General features: G+C 44.1%; 2 protein-coding genes across 3 annotated transcripts in view; one reads left to right on the top strand and one right to left on the bottom strand.

Moving 5' to 3' along the window:
* JAM2 (junctional adhesion molecule 2) overlaps window positions 1-19,147 on the bottom strand; it is a 155,496-nt gene that overhangs the window by 13,326 nt on the left and 123,023 nt on the right. For both annotated transcript variants that reach the window (XM_073617075.1, XM_073617073.1), the window contains exons 6-7: window positions 17,327-17,429; window positions 12,903-13,010 (exon numbers count right to left, since the gene is read on the bottom strand). In XM_073617075.1, coding sequence (XP_073473176.1) covers window positions 12,903-13,010; window positions 17,327-17,429 — 211 coding nt within the window. The remainder of the gene's footprint in view (window positions 1-12,902; window positions 13,011-17,326; window positions 17,430-19,147) is intronic.
* ATP5PF (ATP synthase peripheral stalk subunit F6) overlaps window positions 1-19,147 on the top strand; it is a 114,881-nt gene that overhangs the window by 84,943 nt on the left and 10,791 nt on the right. The window lies entirely within an intron of this gene.

The raw sequence follows: 19,147 nt of genomic DNA, 5'->3' as shown, positions 1-19,147 counted from the left end.
TGTGGACATCCTTGATAAGCGTCTGATATATATATATATATATATATATATACAGTATCTCACAAAAGTGAGTACATTTTTGTAAATATTTTATTATATCTTTTCATGTGACAACACTGAAGAAATGACACTTTGCTACAATGTAAAGTAGTGAGTGTACAGCTTGTATAACAGTGTAAATTTGCTGTCCCCTCAAAATAACTCAACACACAGCCATAATGTCTAAACCGCTGGCAACAAAAGTGAGTACACCCCTAAGTGAAAATGTCCAAATTGGGCCCAAAGTGTCAAAATTTTGTGTGGCCACCATTATTTTCCAGCACTGCCTTATTCCTCTTGGCATGGAGTTCACCAGAGCTTCACAGGTTGACACTGGAGTCCTCTTCCACTCCTCCATGATAACATCACAGAGCTGGTGGATGTTAGAGACCTTGCTCTCCTCCACCTTCCATTTGAGGACACCCCACAGATGCTCAATAGGGTTTAGGTCTGGAGACATGCTTGGCCAGTCCATCACCTTTACCCTCAGCTTCTTTAGCAAGGTAGTGCTTGTCTTGGAGGTGTGTTTGGGGTCGTTATCATGTTGGAATACTGCCCTACGGCCCGGTCTCCAAAGGGAGGGGATCATGCTCTGCTTCAGTATGTCACAGTACATGTTGGCATTCATGGTTCCCTCAATGAACTGTAGCTCCCCAGTCCCGGCAGCACTCATGCAGAACCAGACCATGACACTCCCACCACCATGCTTGACTGTAGGCCAAACACACTTGTCTTTGTACTCCTCACCTGGTTGCCGCCACACACGCTTGACACCATCTGAACCAAATACGTTTAGCTTGGTCTCATCAGACCACAGAACATGGTTCCAGTAATCCATGTCCTTAGTCTGCTTGTCTTCAGTGAACTGTTTGCAGGCTTTCTTCTGCATCATCTTTAGAAGAGGCTTCCTTCTGGGATGACAGCCATTCGGACCAATTTGATGCAGTGTGCGTCGTATGGTCTGAGCACAGACAGGCTGACCCCCCACCCCTTCAACCTCTGCAGCAATGCTGGCAGCACTCATATGTCTATTTCCCAAAGATAACCTCTGGATATGACACTGAGCACGTGCACTCAACTTCTTTGGTTGACCATGGCGAGGCCTATTCTGAGTGGAACCTCTCCTGTTTAACCGCTGTATGGTCTTGGCCACCGTGCTGCAGCTCAGTTTCAGGATCTTCTTATAGCCTAGGCCAGAGTTCTTTGCCATGAGGTGCTATGTTGAACTTCCAGTGACCAGTATGAGAGAGTGAGAGCGATAACACCAAATTTAACACACCTGCTCCCCATTCACACCTAAGACCTTTTAACACTGACAAATCACATGACACCGTGGAGGGAAAATGGCTAACTGGGCCCAATTTGGACATTTTCACTTAGGGGTGTACTCACTTTTTTTTGCCAGCGATTTAGACATTAATGGCTGTGTGTTGAGTTATTTTGAGGGGACAGCAAATTTACACTGTTATGCAAACTGCACACTCACTACTTTACATTGTAGCAAAGTGTCATTTCTTCAGTGTTGTCACATGAAAAGATATAATAAAATATTTACAAAAATGTCAGCGGTGTACTCACTATTGTAAGATACTGTGTGTGTGTGTATATATATATATATATATATATATATATATATATATATATATATATATATTAGAGGCCCCTGTGTGATGATAAATAATGATTGCGACATAAAATAAATAGCTGCAAAAGGGCAATAAATTAAAGAGGATCTCCATCCAAACTGATTTTAGTTCTTGATGTTGTTTGGAAGGGTTAGAGCCTTTTTCTGTTTTTTTTTTCTTTACTTGCTGTGTCCCCATTGGAAAGATTACCCCATACTTCCTCCCTATACCCAGCACAATGCTGTATGCTGAATATTTTGTTCCATCTTGCAGAGTACATATGTATTGCTAAGGAGATTCTAATAGGGAGTCATTGACACCGACACCAGCCCCACTCCAGTCTTCAAATAACTGTATGAAGTTCACTCTAGAGAAATCTCCTTAATGAGGACACAGCAATAAAAGCCTAATAAAAACCTGACCCTTCTGTCTTAAAATGAATGCGCTAAAAAATATTTAGCTTTAATCCCACTAAAAGCATGAAGTGGTTGTAAACCTCATAGATGAAATAGATGAAATATGAACAAAGCATATCCCTATATAGTGTTTACTTGTCTCAATACAGAATACTAAGTGTCATTTCTGTCTGCTGCTTCATCTCTCTGCTATCAGCATGAATCACTTCTGATAAGTTTTCCTGATACCAAGCGATACAAACGTGACAGGGGAGAGATCTCCAGCACACAGCCTGTGATTGACAGCCTCAGCTGTGTTCCTGTGCTGTGTGAAGGGGAGTGTGTCTCTTCCCTCCAATTAGCTCTGCCGAGTGTGACTTCAGCTCCCCGCCCCCTGCTTTCTGAAGCTCAGACAAGCTTTATCGTTTCCGGACGTTGAATAGATGTAGAGAAGACTACAGATAAGACTTGTACAACTTATATAGGAGGATTTGTTTCATCTCTGTGTATCACCTGAAGCCACTTTAAGTTTATTCCTTTTCTCCGTCATCAACCATTTAATGACATTTTTAATAAAACCTTTCCTTTTTCATTACCTTTTAGACCCAGGGATGTCATTACTGGATCTCTGTGTGTCTCTATGCAAATCTGTCAGATCATGGCTATTTGGGACTGTACATAGCTTCCTGAAAACATCATAGCACTCTGCTTTGTACCCCCCTTAACTACTTGCCGACCAGCCGCCGGCAGGTTGGCTCATTCCTGCGAATCGCCATACTGGTACGTCGGCTCCTTTAAGAGCTATAGCAGGCGCGCCCGCTGCGAGGCAGGGGAGCTGATGTGTGTGGCCGGCAGCCGCGATGTCCACTGGCCACCCGCGATCGCTCCACAGAGAGCCAGAACAGGGATCAGTCAATGTAAACAAACAGATCCCCGTTCTGTCAGGGGAGTAGAGAGAGATCTGCAGTTCCTAGTGATCAGGAACAGCGATCTCTCTCCTCCTCCAGTCAGTCCCCTCCCCCCACAGATAGAAACACCTCCCATGGAACATATTTAACCCCTTGATCGCCCCCTAGTGTTAACCCCTTCCCTGCCGGTGACATTTACACAGTAATCAGTGCAATTTTATAGCACTGATCGCTGTATAAATGTCACTGGTCCTAAAAAAGTGTCAAAAGTGTCCGATCTGTCCACCGCAATGTCACAGTCCTGCTAAAAATCGCAGATCACCGCCATTACTAGTAAAAAAAAAAAAAATAATAATAATAAAAATGCCATAAATCTTTCCCCTATTTTGTAGACGTGATAAATTTTGCGCAAACCAATCAATATATATTTATTGTGATTTTTTTTTTACCAAAAATATGTAGAAGAATACATATCGGCCTAAACTGATGAAGACATTTTTTTTTGGGGGGGGGGGGATATTTATTATAGCAAAAAGTAAAAAATATTGTTTTTTTTCCAAAATTGTCGGTCTTTTTTTGTTTATAGCGGGAAAAAAATAAAACCACAGAAGTGATCAAATACCACCAAAAGAAAGCTCTATTTGTGGTAAAAAAAAAAAAAAAAGGACGTCAATGTTATTTGGGTACAGCGTCACTTGACCGCGCAATTGTCAGTTAAAGCAACGCAGTGCTGTAGCGCAAAAAATGGCCTGGTCATTAAGGGGGTACATTTTCCGGTCCTTAAGTGGTTAAAGAGCCCCTCGCCCTGTTACAAGCAGTGGTCTGGCACTTGGGATGCGTTATGTAAATAATCTGCCTTGATGATAGTGGGGGGTATGGAAACATTTCATAAATACACAGGCTTTATTTTATTAATGTGGATGTATTCATTACATTTTTGCAAGAAGAAGGACTAGGCCTTTAAATCCATACATGAGTTGTAATAATCACAATGTGAACAAGCCATCAAAGGCTAATTTTTGGGTCAAAATTCCATTAAAAACGCCCAATCTGCAGTCAATGAGAGGCCGGTGCATTTCCTGATCTGATATCAGACTTTCAGAAAACAGCAGCTGTTACTTGTTATTTGGCCGCACAATGGGGGGAGGGGGGGGGGGGTCCGGTGTGGGCGATGTCTGTCATTGGTTATCTGCTGGCTCAGCTCATGACATCAAGCAGAGGAGCAGGAAAGAGGAAGGAACTTCTATATGTGACAAGGGGACAACCTGGGAAATCTTTCCGCGGTTATAATAACAAGAGGGGAAAACGTGACACAAGTTAGAAGAAGTACCCCGTACCTCATATGGTCTAAGACTGGGAATATATGGGCCCCAAAAAAATCATCTGTTATCCAAAAAAAACTTTAATGTCTGTTTTTTAGGGCTTGTTCACACATGCAGTGCCCTCTAAAGAGAAACCCACTTTGAATTGCTCTTCAGATGGCAATTGACGAGTGGTGAGGAGGTATTATGAATTAACCCTGTATATGCCACACTACCACACCACAATCGTTTAATTATTGCTGCGCCCACAATGCTGTGCCATGGCATGTGGACAGTCCCGAGTGACTGCATGCTCAGGTTCAGGCAGGTGGTTAGGGAAGGCAGTAAAATTGCAGCCCAACCGCCGGCTTTAACCGCTCCCCTTAGTCGCATGTGTGAACAAAGCCTTAAACCGGCCATAAATAGATCGAAATTTGTCTGGTTCAGCAGGGATAGGCTGATTTCAAATCCATATATGGACAGGAAGGTTATAAGGAAATTCTACCAATCAACTTCTGATTTTCCCCGCTCCATCAGCGGCGATAGCCAGCGGTGCTTATTTGTTTTTTTTCCTACAGCAGGGAAGTCTCCCCACTGTCAGAACACAATCGCTCAGTGGGGAGGATTCTCCCATCCACATCGAATGTGTGGATGAGGTAGCGGAGTCATTTCTTCTAGTATACCCGCTGGTTGAACCACCTTATAATGAACAAAACCTTATAAAAGCATAAAACAAATAAAAACATTACAAAACAAATGCTGCGTCTGGCTAGGGATGAGCGGATCTGTCTGGAGTATGGATCACAAATAGTTTTGCGAATCTTGTTGGAAGTTTGCAAACTTTGCAGTGAACCCTACGAACCAATCCCATTATTGAACTCTGGCCATTTGAAAGCAGTGGGACAATGCCGTAGAGGCCATGTACCAATTAACTCCTTAATAAAAAGAAAAAACAAAATGTAAAGTCCCCCTCGTACACAAATATAAACGCATGTGGCGGGGGCGGGGGGGGGAACCCTACAGTGAGTATAGAAAAGAATCACCCCCCTTTAAAATATTCACATTTTGTTGCATTGTGGCCTGAATTTAAGACAGACACCGTTTTTGTTTTATCCAGATGTATTTGCAACATCCAAGTGAAAGCTATAACACGAACATTTAAGGAAAAAAAAAAAATCAAAAACAGAATTACTGAGTTGGATAAAGGATCACCCCCTTTATGTCAGTATTTTGTTGGGCCACATTTTGCTGTAATTACAGCCTTTAGTCTGTTGGGATATGTCTCTACTAACTTTGCACATCTAGACTTTGCAATGTTTGCCCGCTCTTCTTTGCAGAACTGCTCAAGTTCAGTTAAATTTGATGGTGACTGTTTGTGGACTGCAGTCTTCAAATCATTTCACAGATTTTCAATGGGTTTTAAGTCTGGGCTCTGACTAGGCCATGCAAGGACTTTCACCTTTTTCTCCTTCAACCATTGTGTGGTCATTTTTGCTGTGTGCTTTGGGTCATTGTCATGTTGGAAGGCAGCAGATTTTCCTCAAAAATTTGATGGTATTTTGCCCCATCCAGTTTTCTTCTATCCTGACAAGTGCTCCAGTCCCTGCTGCAGAGAAACACCCCGATAACAAGATATTACCACCTCCATGCTTTACTGTAGAAATCATATTATTTGGATGGTGAGCTGTATTGGATTTCCGCCAGACATATCATTTGGTGTTATGGAGGAAGTAAACCCTGATGGGTTTTACTTCTTTTGTTCCCTGCAAAGTAAAAGCATAATGGGCTAGTATGCATCGCATACTAGCCCATTATGTGCCACTTACCTGCAAACGAAACCCGCAATGTCCCTGCTGGTGGGCGCATCCATCTTCACCCCTCTTCCTTTCGGAACCATGGACTCCGGCTCTGTGACTGGACACAGTCGTGTGACGTGATTCCCGCACATGGGAGCTGGTAGTCACGGCACGGGCCCTTTAGAAACGGCTCGTGCCCTTTCATCAGTGCGCATGCGCTGATGACGTCAGCGCAAGCGTATATGGTAAATATCTCCTAAAGCAGTGGTCATCAACCCTGTCCTCAGGACCCAATAACAGGCCAGGTTTGCAAGGCAACTTTAATACATCACAGGTGATATCATTTGCTGCTCAGTGATTGCAGTATTCTAGTCTGCATCTCCCCAAGGTAATACATTAACCTGGCCTGTTAGTGGGCCCCGAGGACAGGATGGATGACCACTGTCCTAAACCATACAGGTTTAGGAGATATTTCCAGTACCTACAGGTAAGCCTTATTATAGACTTACCTTTAGGGTAAGTGGTGTGAGGGTTTACAGCCACTTTAAGGCCAAATAATTCAATTTTAGTCTCATCTGACCAGAACACATTTTTCCATATGGCCTCAGAATCTTCCATGTGCCTTTAAGGTGGTCAGATGAGCAAAGTTAGTAGAGACGTATGCCAACAGACTAAAGGCTGTAAGCAAAAGGTGGTCCAACAAAATACTGACACAAGGGGGGTGATCCTTTTTCCAACTCGGTGCTTCTGTTTTTTTTTTTTTTGTTTGTTTTTTCTGACATGTTGGGGTTATATCTTTCCCTTGGATGTTATCAGCTGCACTAGTAAATACAGCTGGATAAAACGAAAATGGTGTCTGTCTTCATTTCTGACTGCAAAGCAACAAAATGTGATTATTTTAAAGGGGGTTTTCTATACCCACTGTACATACTAAAAACAATTGCACTACACGTGTTGCACACCAGCAGGAATGTTGGAGAGAGAACAATAATTCTGGGGCCATCACTGATAACCTGTATAAAACTTTAAACGTGTCATCTGGGTACCAACACCTGTCGCCCATTTTTAAGGCTTGACATGTTGGCTGTCTATTTACTTGCAACCTCAGCTTTGATAGTTTAGCAAAACATTGGGCGTTCTGCTAATTTGCACATTTTAGGCCCGAAAGTTAGTTAAACCTCCCAAAGATGATATATTTTGTGAAGCAAAGACGCTGGAGAATAAAATGGTGGTAGTTGTAATTTTTTTTTGTCACATGATAGTAGCACATATATTTATCTAATGCGGATTATCAGTAAAAAATACAATAAAGTTACTTATAGTGCCTACAGGCAAAATATATACTAAAATATATATATATACAAAATATATACTAAAATATATCATGTTTGGGAGGCCTAAAATGTGCATATTAGCATGTGCTAAACCTGACACAATGTCTCTGGTAGGAGAGGGCATCAGGAAACAAATGTAACGATTGTTTAGAAGAGGTTTGCACTGTGCGGTCTGTATCTAGAAGTACGCTGTCTTTCTTAGTACACTCTCATTGATACATGGAGTGCACAGCTAAGATCTCCCCGCTTATACACGGATTCAGCCTGCTGGCTCTGGCTTTATTCATTTCCTGCCCCGCCCACCCTCATTGACGGTCATGCCGCTCGCTTTCCTGTCTTTGTCTAGCTCTGACATCTAACTTCTCAGGGCGTTTTCCTTACAGACAAAAATATTACTACATTGTTTTCTTTTATTACTTAATTTTAGTTGTGTGCAATGCCCTGGCTTATGACATATTGTTGGGTGGATGCTGACCTTTTTGTAGTCTGTGGGGCCCATTTATATCACAGGGCTCCTGTAGAAATGCCAACACTCCGCTGGCCACATGACTGGCACCGTACCCCCTGCCCGGGGATATTAATGATGTTCTGTAGTGGTAATGGGTGCTGGAGATAAAGTCTTTAGGCCTCCTTTACACGGGCAATTACCTGCCTACACCAGATTCTAGTAGTAAAGCCCCGTCCGTATACACAGGCCAAATATCGGGCGGTATCGGCCGTTTCTATAGGAACCAGCTATCATTCGGCCCGTGTATACTACAGCCGGTCTGGCAGATCCTGGCTGAACATCCAACTTCTGTCAAAGGGGCATGCCTGAAAAAGGTCTGCTGATTAAGATCTGATCAACGCTCGTAGCCAATGGCTGAGAGTGCTTGCTGGTATGTTCTGGCGGGGGGGGGGGGGGGGGGAGGGGCGCGTCCCCCTGTCAGAACACAATAGTTCAGCAGGGGAGATCGCTGTACTAACATCGGATAGTTAGTACAGCAGCTCCTCCCAAGCTCTTCCGGTTTTTTTTCGTTCAGCCTGCTGGGTAGGCTCTTCACATGGGTGTAAGGATCAGGTGCTGTGTTATGTGGCCTCATTCACATGGGAGCACCTGATCTGTACACCCATGTGAAGTACCTTTCAGACGCTCAGGACACATAGGTGGGGCATGCAGGCAGCCTGTTCAAACCAATGACGGGCAGCTGCCTGAATCGCCCTGAGTACATCCCAGAGGGTACATTCATGCAGGTCTGGTGCAGTTTGTCTGCGTTCTAACCTGTGCACCAGACCCGCACTGATGGGCACCCTGGGATGCATTGAGAGGTATGTGCAACCAGGTCTGTGCAACCAGCTGTCTTCATGCCCTTGCATGGAACACCAGTGCACCTAGGGCGGCTGAAGATGGGCTGTTCACATGAACATACGGATCAGATACTCCCATGTGAATGAGACCTAACAAAGAATGTGGACTTTTGTTCCCTTCAATCAGGTTTTGCATTCTGATATAAGTCTATGGGGATTCAAAACCTGCTTGGAGCAGGTCAAATGCACCTGTCAGTTTTAAATGATCTCAGATGAATCTCAGACTGATGCCACCAACACAAGCACAAAGCCCATCAACAAAATCCCTTAGGGCCCATTCACACCATATGCATTGGGTTGCATTGGGCATCGCTGCCAACCACAGTCCCAATGCATAGACAAGGCTATTCACCTTACGTTCTAGTGTTTTCGTTTACACCAATATGCCTGTGGTGTGTGCTCACAAAAGGTGGGGCAAGATGCATTTTTACGCAGTGCGGGGTGTTGCGGGGCACTACACCACAATGCTGTGGGGCACAACTTGAATGAAATGACGTTTTGCTACATTTCAATAAAAAAAATAAATAGGAAGCAGTGCAATGCACTGTAATGCCCCGTACACACGATCGGACTTTCCGACAACAAAACCATGGATTTTTGTTCGAAAGATGTTGGCTCCAACTTGTCTTACATTCACACGGTCACTCAAATGTTGGCCAACAATTACGAACATGGGAACGTGGTGACGTACAAGACGTACGACGAGCTGAGTAAAGGAAGTTCAATAGCCAGTGCGGCTCCTTCTGCTTAATTCCGAGCATGCGTGAACTTTTGTGCGACGGACTTGTGTACACACGATCGGAAATTTGGCCCTCTCCATTTGGCCCCTGGTGGGGTCCCATCTGACTTTGCCCCCATCTGATCTCTGCTGCCGTTGTCTTGGAGCCACACACCTGTAGCCATGGTCAAGCTCAGTGGTGAGTATGGCGACCCATGACCCCTCCTACCTTGTCCCTTTATAACTAATACTGTGCCATTTTGCCAAATATATACTTTTTTCATCCTAGGTACATTGTTACACACATCCACCCCTGAAGAGCGAGCTGGATCTTGCGAAACTAGTCGGGTAGTATGATGCCCGGGTACTATGACTGCTATTACATCCATGTACTGTACCAATATTTCTTGTTTATTTATCCTTTTTTTTTTGATTGGCAACTGTTGGTGTTATCTATGCATATAAACAATTTTACTTGAATAAACCATGTACTCTATTTACTACTGTTATGTTTACTGGCGGAAACGGTACCCACTTCATTTAAAGTCCCAGGGCGAATTCTTTGTTTCAGGATCGGAAATTCCGACAACAAAGTTTTGTTGGCGGAAAATTTGAGAACCTGCCAGCAAACATTTGTTGGCGGAAAGTCTGACAACAAATGTTCGATGGAGCGTACACATGGTCGGACTTTTAGCCAACAAGCTCACATTTAACATTTCCCGTCGGAAAATCCGACCGTGTGTACGCGGCATAACAATGCATCACACTGCCCACTCACAGCACATACCAGTGAGTTTGCATTATACAAAGCTTAAAAAAAAAAAAGAAGAAAATAAACAAATAAATAAATCATATATCTTTGACTTTGATGAAACCCCTGTGAATTTCTGTGCTGTAACAACAATAGTAATCCCTGCCTTTAGCGTTCTATAAACCCTGAAATTTTACAATGCAGGTCACATGGAAACAGCTGTAAATATATTTTATTTTCCAATACTATTAATACAGCCGGCCGCACCCCATTCCCCGGGTAATGCTATCCACAACTAAATTTAACTCGGGAACATTATGTCTGACCGCTCCTTCCATAGAATACGTCTACCTTTCCCTCTGCAGTAGACTCATGACAGATTTTTATTTATCAGCCATTAGCAAACAGATGTTATTTTAGATGCCATATGGCTGAACTGCAGGCAGATATAAATGACACATATCAATGCTGCTCTCTATTCATTCATTGTTAACTGTATTATTTTAGTGTCTGTCCCTGATTTTTACTTGGTGTCAGCCACTTGCAATTCCCAATACAGCACCACTGGGAGGGGCAGGGCTGGCAGCCAATGAAATTTGTTGAGAAGGAACATGCTCATAGAAGGAGAGAGAAGAGTGAGCAGAAGGATGACCTCATCTGTCTCCTGCTGCTCTCTTACTGCCTGATCAACAGCCTGAGGATGGAGGGAGGATACTAGATCCTAAATTGGCCCTAGTATGTGTATGTATGAATGTGAGTTAGGGACCTTAGATTGTAAGCTCCTTGAGGGTAGGGAGTGAATGTTAAATATATATATGTACTGTAAAGTGCTGCATAAATTGAAGGCACTTTATAAGTACCTGTAATAAATAAATAAAATAAATCCCTTAACTGCAAATGATGTCATCCTCGCTGTACTGTCGGGATCAAGGGGGTTTGGCTATGTAACTAGGGACTAGTTGGACTAAAAATACAAATCCTTGGGCAGGTAAAACAATTCTAAGCTCTAACAAGCAGGGCACTGATTCCTCCTGTATTTAACTGTATTGTAACTGTACTGTCTGCTTTCATAGTGTAAAGTGCTGTCCAATCTGTTGGCACTATATAAATCTTGTACGATAATAATATGTTTAACCGCTTGCGGACCGCCCCATGTACATGTACTGCGGTAGGGCGTCCCTTCAGTGTGAAATCACGTATCTGTACCTCATGTACACCTTCGGGTCTGGAGCGTGCATGTGCCCTTGTGTCCAATCACAGCGGGTCCGGCGGACCCGATGTTCGCTGACACCCGGCGATCATATCCCGAGAGAGGCAGAACGGTGGTCTGCTTATGTATACAAGGCAAATCGCCGTTCTGTGAGAGGGGAAGATGGAGATCCTGTGTTTCTGCTAAGCAGGAACATGGATCGCTGTCTTCTCCCAGTCAAAGCACCTCCCCCACAGCTGGCAAGCACTCCCAGGGAACACATTTAACCCTTTGATCTCCCCTGATGTTAACCCCTTCCTTGCCAGTGTCATTAGTACAGTGAAATAAAATTAAAAATTGTAGGAGCCATTACAGCAGCCTGCAATAAATCCTCAAACATCAACACAGCCAAGAGGACGAGGTGGGGGTCATTATACAAACAACACAGGCTACAGAAGATATCCAAGGAAAGCCAAGAAGACACAGAACTAGCACCCAATTGAGTGTAGGGACACTTTAGCGGGACAAAGGGAACGATCTGCAGCATCCGAATCACCGTCCCTATTGTGGTCATCTGCAAGCTAAAAGACCTAGGCTGGGTTATAGCCATCTGCCTTTTAAGCTTGCTGTCTGGTAAGCAGAATCTTCAGCTACGGTGGTCAGGCACTTTTCTTGTTTGTGTGTGAACACTGCGGTGGTATTAAGACCACAAATACTTAAATGGATTTCCTTGTCTCCATATCATTTTTTGTGGACATATACAGCGAGGGGGGTTATTTACGGAAGGCAAATCCACTTTGCACTACAAGTGCAAACTACAAGTGCAAAGTGCACTTGAAATTGCACTGAAAGTGCAGTCGCTGTAAATCTGAGGGGTAGATCTGAAATGAGGGGAAGCTCTGCTGATTTTATCATCCAATCATGTGCAAGCTAAAATGCTGTTTTTTATTTTCCTTGCATGTCCCCCTCCGTCTCTAGCTCACTCAGAACCCTATGGACTTTCAGTTGGAGATTGACAGTCATAAAGGAAGAAGAAAAAAATCCCAGCATAGTCTGTCCATGGAATATAACAGAAGCATTTCATGTTTTTTTTTTTGTAAAATAAAGACTATACGAAAATAATAAAAAAAAAAAAAACGGTTTCTAGACTTGGAAACATCAAAACATACTGTAGATATAAAAAACTGATCAAATGCCGTTATAGGGGTTGATTTACTAAAGGCAAATCCACACTGCACTACAAGTGCACTGCAAGTACACTTGGAAGTGCAGTCACTGTAGATCTGAGGGGAATCTCTGAAATGAGGGGAAGCTCTGCTGATTTTATCATCCAATCATGTGTAAGCAAAAATGCTGTTTTTTATTTTCCTTGAATGTCTCCCTCAGATCTACAGCGACTTCACTTCCAAGTGCACTTGTAGTGCAAAGTCGATTTGCCTTTAGTAAATAACCCCCATAGTGTCTTTTAAGAAAGGATGTTCCTGTGTTCTGACACTTACCAGAGAAGTATCCTCGTCTCTGAGCGTAGCACACACCACAGCCACATAAAATGATGAGAACACCCACAATCACCACTGCCGATATGATCCCCGCCCAATTCAAGTCCTCTGCAACACAGGAAAATGGTAGAATGCATAACATCAGTGAACCAGCATGACACAGAAGAAGTGGCAGGACACAGATGAGTAGTTTCCTAAGGCAGCCACTAAGGCTGACCATACAGTTTTTATTCCTTCAGCCTGCAGGTTGTACAGTGCAGGTGAACGCATCCCCCTACCGGGCCACTGTATTCCATCAGCTGCCACCTGCGACTGTCAAAATACCTGAATACAGTAGCAGCTGAATCTGATTGGATGCAGGCAGCCATGTACTGGCCATCTGGACTACTGGGAGTTTCTCGGTGGGCCGATGGCTCAGTGGGCCGGTTTCAGTGACAGTGGAGGTAGAGCAGGCGGGGAATCCCAAACCCTGTCCACCAATAAGCTAATCTCCTGCTGTGCAGCTGTTTGGAAAAAAAACTTCTCCGGCTTTCCCCTGTGTTCAGTGGGGGCCAGGGGACAGAAAGCAAACTATTTCATCACTTTCGGCTTTGAGCGGATTAATCTGCAGCAGCGCACTACACAATTGAAGGCCAGCTTGTTCTATATCAGTACACTGGAGACGGCCAGAAGTGCTGCTGTGGATTAATCTGCCTAAAGTCGAAAGTGATGAAATAGTTCGCTTTCTGTCCCACGGCCCCCACTGAACACAAGGGAGACCTGGAGAAGTTTTTTTCTCTAAACAGCTACACAGCGGGAATCGGGAAATTAGCTGATTGGTGGAAAGGATTTGGGAGTCCCCGCCCACTCACTCCCCCCAGTTTTCTCCAGCCCTAGTTACCCAGCTCTGTGGTGCCCAGGAGGAAGGGAGAGGACCAAATGTACCAGCAGTGCACAGCTGGTCCCGGGCTCCCAGCTCCAGAGGAACCACCTTTGCAGGACAAGCACTGCACCCAGGACCTAGGTAGAAGAAGCTGTGGATGAGGAAAAATTACTCCTGCGCTTGTGAGGGTCTGATTTGGTTTTGAAAAGGGTAGTATTGTGAACTGTAGCACAGCTTGAAGAGATGGTATTGCTTGTCCCGCTGCCCAGAGAGTGACCCCGGGGTGGTCAGGTAAGGCTAAGTGGAGAGTGGTGGATGAAGGGCGCGTGATCAAGCTTACATCAAAACATATAAAATTTATTTCGGAGGAAATAAAGAGCAAATAAAAGCAGTTGAATAATACCAATACTACATATCATGCAAACAGGTGACAAAATATAAAAAACATGAAAAATTAAAAATGGGTTAGGAATATCATGAGCCCATGTTGAGGCAAGTATTTAGAGTTGGCTAACGCGTTTCGAGGATGACCTCTTCATCAGAGCCTATTATAGAACCAGAGTGCAGTCTCTATATGCCAGTAGGCCAAAAATGTGTACATCATCTTGATGGCTAGTTGGAAAAAACGGCCTGAAATGGAAGATGCGATTTTCTGTGTTCCATACCAGTCCACGTTCAAGCGTTCTATGTAATAGTAGATGGTGTGTAGGTTCTCCTTTAAGTTAGTAGATAAATGGTTATGGGGTGGCGTGAACCTGTCACTGGCTGGGTGGAGGGGAGATCTTTTGACTTGTAAACTCCTGGTGGGATGCTGTCCAAAAAATGGAGGATGGAGGAGGGTGAAGGTCTCACGAGAGAATGCTGCCGTGTGTGTCCGCAGCAGTCACTCAGTCTCAGGTGAGACTGAGTGACTGCTGCGGACACACACGGCTGCAGCATTCTCTCGTGAGACCTTCACCCTCCTCCATCCTTCATTTTTTGGACAGCATCCCACCAGGAGTTTACAAGTCAAAAGATCTCCCCTCCACCCAGCCAGTGACAGGTTCACGCCACCCCATAACCATTTATCTACTAACTTAAAGGAGAACCTACACACCATCTACTATTACATAGAACGCTTGAACGTGGACTGGTATGGAACACAGAAAATCGCATCTTCCATTTCAGGCCGTTTTTTCCAACTAGCCATCAAGATGATGTACACATTTTTGGCCTACTGGCATATAGAGACTGCACTCTGGTTCTATAATAGGCTCTGATGAAGAGGTCATCCTCGAAACGCGTTAGCCAACTCTAAATACTTGCCTCAACATGGGCTCATGATATTCCTAACCCATTTTTAATTTTTCATGTTTTTTATATTTTGTCACCTGTTTGCATGATATGTAGTATTGGTATTATTCAACTGCTTTTATTTGCTCTTTATTTCCTCCGAAATAAATTTTATATGTTTTGATGTAAGCTTGATCACGCGCCCTTCATCCACCACTCTCCACGTAGAAGAAGCTGTGCAGACCAGGTACCCAAGTGGTGCACACCAGTGAAATATCGTGGCCCTAGAATATATACTGTAGTTCCTATCCACCACTGCTGTCATGGGGTGATAGTGGAGAGCATCTGGTGTATTAATTAAGATCTTGCTTTGCCTTTGTAAGCCCCCACCTCCCCTCTTATATAGTAGCTGGCCTCTAAACCTCCTATTACATGTTGTCCACCATCATGTCATGTACAGTACATGGTACACATCTGCTTATCTTCCTTTTAACACAGTGGCGTCACCAGGGGCGTTGCTAGGGGGTGGCTTTTGGGGCTATAGCCCCGAATCTGGGGCCAATAGCCCAGAGTCTCTGCAGGGGTCCCCAAAGGGCAGGGGAGGCTCTCTGGGGACCCTTATGTAAGTAGGGGGCTCTCTAGGGACCCTGATGCAAGGGAGAGGCTCCCTGGGGTCCCTGATTTTAAGACAGAGGCTCTCTAAGGACCCAGATTTAAGGGGGAGGCTCTCTGGGGACCCTAATGTAAGGGGGGCTCTCTGGGAATCCTGATATAAATGGGGGGCCCTCTGGGTACCCTGATGAAAGGGGGAGGCTCTCTGATGACTCTGATGAAAGGAGGAGGCTCTCTGGGGACCCTGATGTAAGGGGGGCTCTCTGGGGGCCCTGATGTAAGGGGGGCTCTCTGGGGACCCTGATGTAAGGGGGGACTCTCTGGGGACCCTGATGTAAGTGGGGACTCTCTGGGGACCCTGATGTAAGTGGGGACTCTCTGGGGACCCTGATGTAAGAGGGGACTCTCTGGGGATATATATACACACACGTATATTACTGAATATACATGTGTATGCCCGCCCAAGCGTATGACTTTCTTTGCTACGCTGCTTTGGGCTCTAGCCCCAGATCTTTTGTAGACCTAGCAACGCCCCTGGGCGTCACTATGGGGGGGGGGGGGCGCACAGCACTCAGGTAACACCTGCTGGAGGGGTGACACCATCATGTAGGAAGTGATATCCGACCACAATGATGTCACCCCCATCCGTGCCAGCCTGAAACTAGCCTACCCCGTGCCCCGCAGGGCACTATGCCAGGCTAGACAGGTAAGAGCCTGACGGAGCAGGGGGTGTTCTGGGTAATACCATGTTTTACCGCACTAGGTGACACCAACCGTAGTGACACGACTGAGTGGCTGCACTTGTCACGGCCACTCATAGCAACTATGCCTGCCCTCTTCTATATTCACAGATATTGTACTATAGCTTCAGTCATTGAAAAGCGATAGGTGGATAAATGAAAGGTCTGCCTCCTCCAACCTTATGCCCTGTACACACGATAGGATTTTCCAATGGAAAATGTGTGATAGGACCTTGCTGTTGGAAATTCCGACCGTGTGTGGGCTCCATCACACATTTTCCATAGGAATTTCCGACACACAAAGTTTGAGAGCTTGCTATAAAATTTTCCGACAACAAAATCCGTTGTCGTAAATTGCGATCGTGTGTACACAAATCCGACACACAAAGTGCCACGCATGCTCAGAATAAATTAAGAAACGAAAGCTATTGGCTACTGCCCTGTTTATAGTCCCGATGTTCGTGTTTTACGTCACTGCGTTCAGAACGATCGGATTTTCCGACAACTTTGTGTGACCGTGTGTATGCAAGACAAGTTCGAACCAACATCCGTCGGAAAAAATCCTAGGATTTTGTTGTCGGAATGTCCGATCAATGTCCGACCATGTGTACAGGGCAATAGAGTGCTTTACATTGTGGGAAAAGATAGTATGGCTTCTATGAATAAAGGAGGGGAGCGGAAAAGGTGGGCATAGTATGTACCTTTGATAAGTGCCTGTGACATGTTCAGCACTCATATTAACCCCCAGAACAGGACGATCACAGCTGCAAGGGTATAAGGGGAGGGGGAAAAGGAGTTAAATGGACAGATCAACCAACAGCACAAGGGACACTTTTCATTCAAAGTAAGTACTGTCCCTGGTGCTGTATATAGATATGAATAAAAGATACATCACTCATACACGCACATATAGATTTTTTTAGAGTTATCCTACTCACCAACTTGCATTTTCTTTGCTAAACACCTCTGTGGTTTGCCGATCTCGTTACTGGCCTCGCAGAAGTATTCTCCCGTATCATGTTTTGTGACAGCGCTGAAGTGCTGGGTGAAAAGAACAGCGTTATTACTGAATCAGATCATTACGCTACTGAGGTTAATTAAATCCATGTGATGTCAATCTGATTAAAGCCATCCAGTGGACCTAATCAGCGAGTTAATAATGCCAGGATGAGCTGTCTCTAAAGCAAACCATCGCCTCCTAAACCCATACCATACTTTATATAGGAAAAATGTGGAATTGTAAACTAAAAGGAAAAACAGCTAAAACATAACTGTCAACTGAAAATAATGATTAGTTAAAATGGGACTTCAATTAGCTTTATTCGTTTCTGCCTTGTCTCTCTACTGCTTTCCATAATCTGCATCCTGTCCCTGCTGTGCCCTCTTATATCCTAGTTGACATTTTCCTTTTGTCCTTTCTTGGCAAAGCCATTATCATTTCACTGAATGATGTGACCTGCCCAACTCCCCAACCTGCCAACTTCTTCATCCCAGCTGTGATTAAGCATCTATATTGATTAGCCTGTCTGTACCTTTCATCACCTTTCATCACCATGATGTAAGAGATTTTAGATCTTCTACACTGTTTTGCCACGAATAAAGTGTTATTCGGAGTGCGGCCGTTCAGCTGTTCCCCCCCCCCCCCATTCCCCTCCTTCCCCCATCAGATTACAAACCACAGGTTTGCATAAGGGTGTGCACCATAAAGCTCAAACTCACATGTGTCTGTGTGTATATATATATATATATATATATATATATATATATATATATATATATATACATACATATATAATAAATATATGTGTGTGTGTGTGTATGTGTGTGTATATATATATATATATATATATATATATATATATATATACATACACACAGTGTCAGTAGAGCAGTGGACAATTTCAGTAGGGCAGAGATTGGTGTCAGTTTACTTTAATTATTCGTTTATTTTTACTCTTTTAAATTTTTTTTTCATTATTATTTTTTTTTTTTTATTCTTGTTTTACAAACATTTTTTATTTATTTTTTAGGAGCCTCATTGGGGGGCTTTGGTAAAATATCAGAGATCTAAACAGACCCCTGATGTCTCACTTTTGACATAGAAAAAGGGACTGAGGACACAGTCTCTTTCTCTGCAGCCAAGCAGCAGGGGGAATCTGCGCAGCACAGGGTAATTAGGGTGTGCCCAAGCACACCTGGCACACCCTGTGCGCAAGCCTATGTTACAAACCAATACCCCGACTCTAAAGCTGGCCATAGGATTGAATTTTGTATCTGTTGGGTGGCCGTTGGCCCTGATACTTCTGGTGCCCAACTTGCGGCCCGAGGGCCACATTAAGCCCTTTAATTCCACAAATATTTTATTTGACATAAGATACATGGGCCCATAGGCCTGAGAATATAAACAGGGGCAGTAACTACAGTCATCAGTAACATCCATTTGTAAGAACAATATGCAGAATAATTAAAGCATTTCAAGTCCATTGGTTTGCAAAGACTTCAATAGGGGTGGGCGCTTTATCTCTATGGCCAGGAATTTGAAGGCCATCAAGAAAGTCAAAACTAGGACATAACCACAGAAAATGTGTGTTGACCTGAAGTCTTGCAACAAGAGGGAGAGGGCAGAAAAAAGCCAACGAGCTCATGAAGGAGTGGTTGACAAATGGGGAGAACGAGAATACGTAACCTCATCTGCGGATAGGTGTGTCTAAAAGACTGACAGTCCAGTAGGCAGCCTTGGTTAGAATGAATGGTTTGAC

This window comes from Aquarana catesbeiana, linkage group LG02, assembly GCF_042186555.1.
Source record: "Aquarana catesbeiana isolate 2022-GZ linkage group LG02, ASM4218655v1, whole genome shotgun sequence".
NCBI lineage: Eukaryota > Metazoa > Chordata > Amphibia > Anura > Ranidae > Aquarana > Aquarana catesbeiana.
This window is presented reverse-complemented; position numbering and strand designations above follow the sequence as displayed.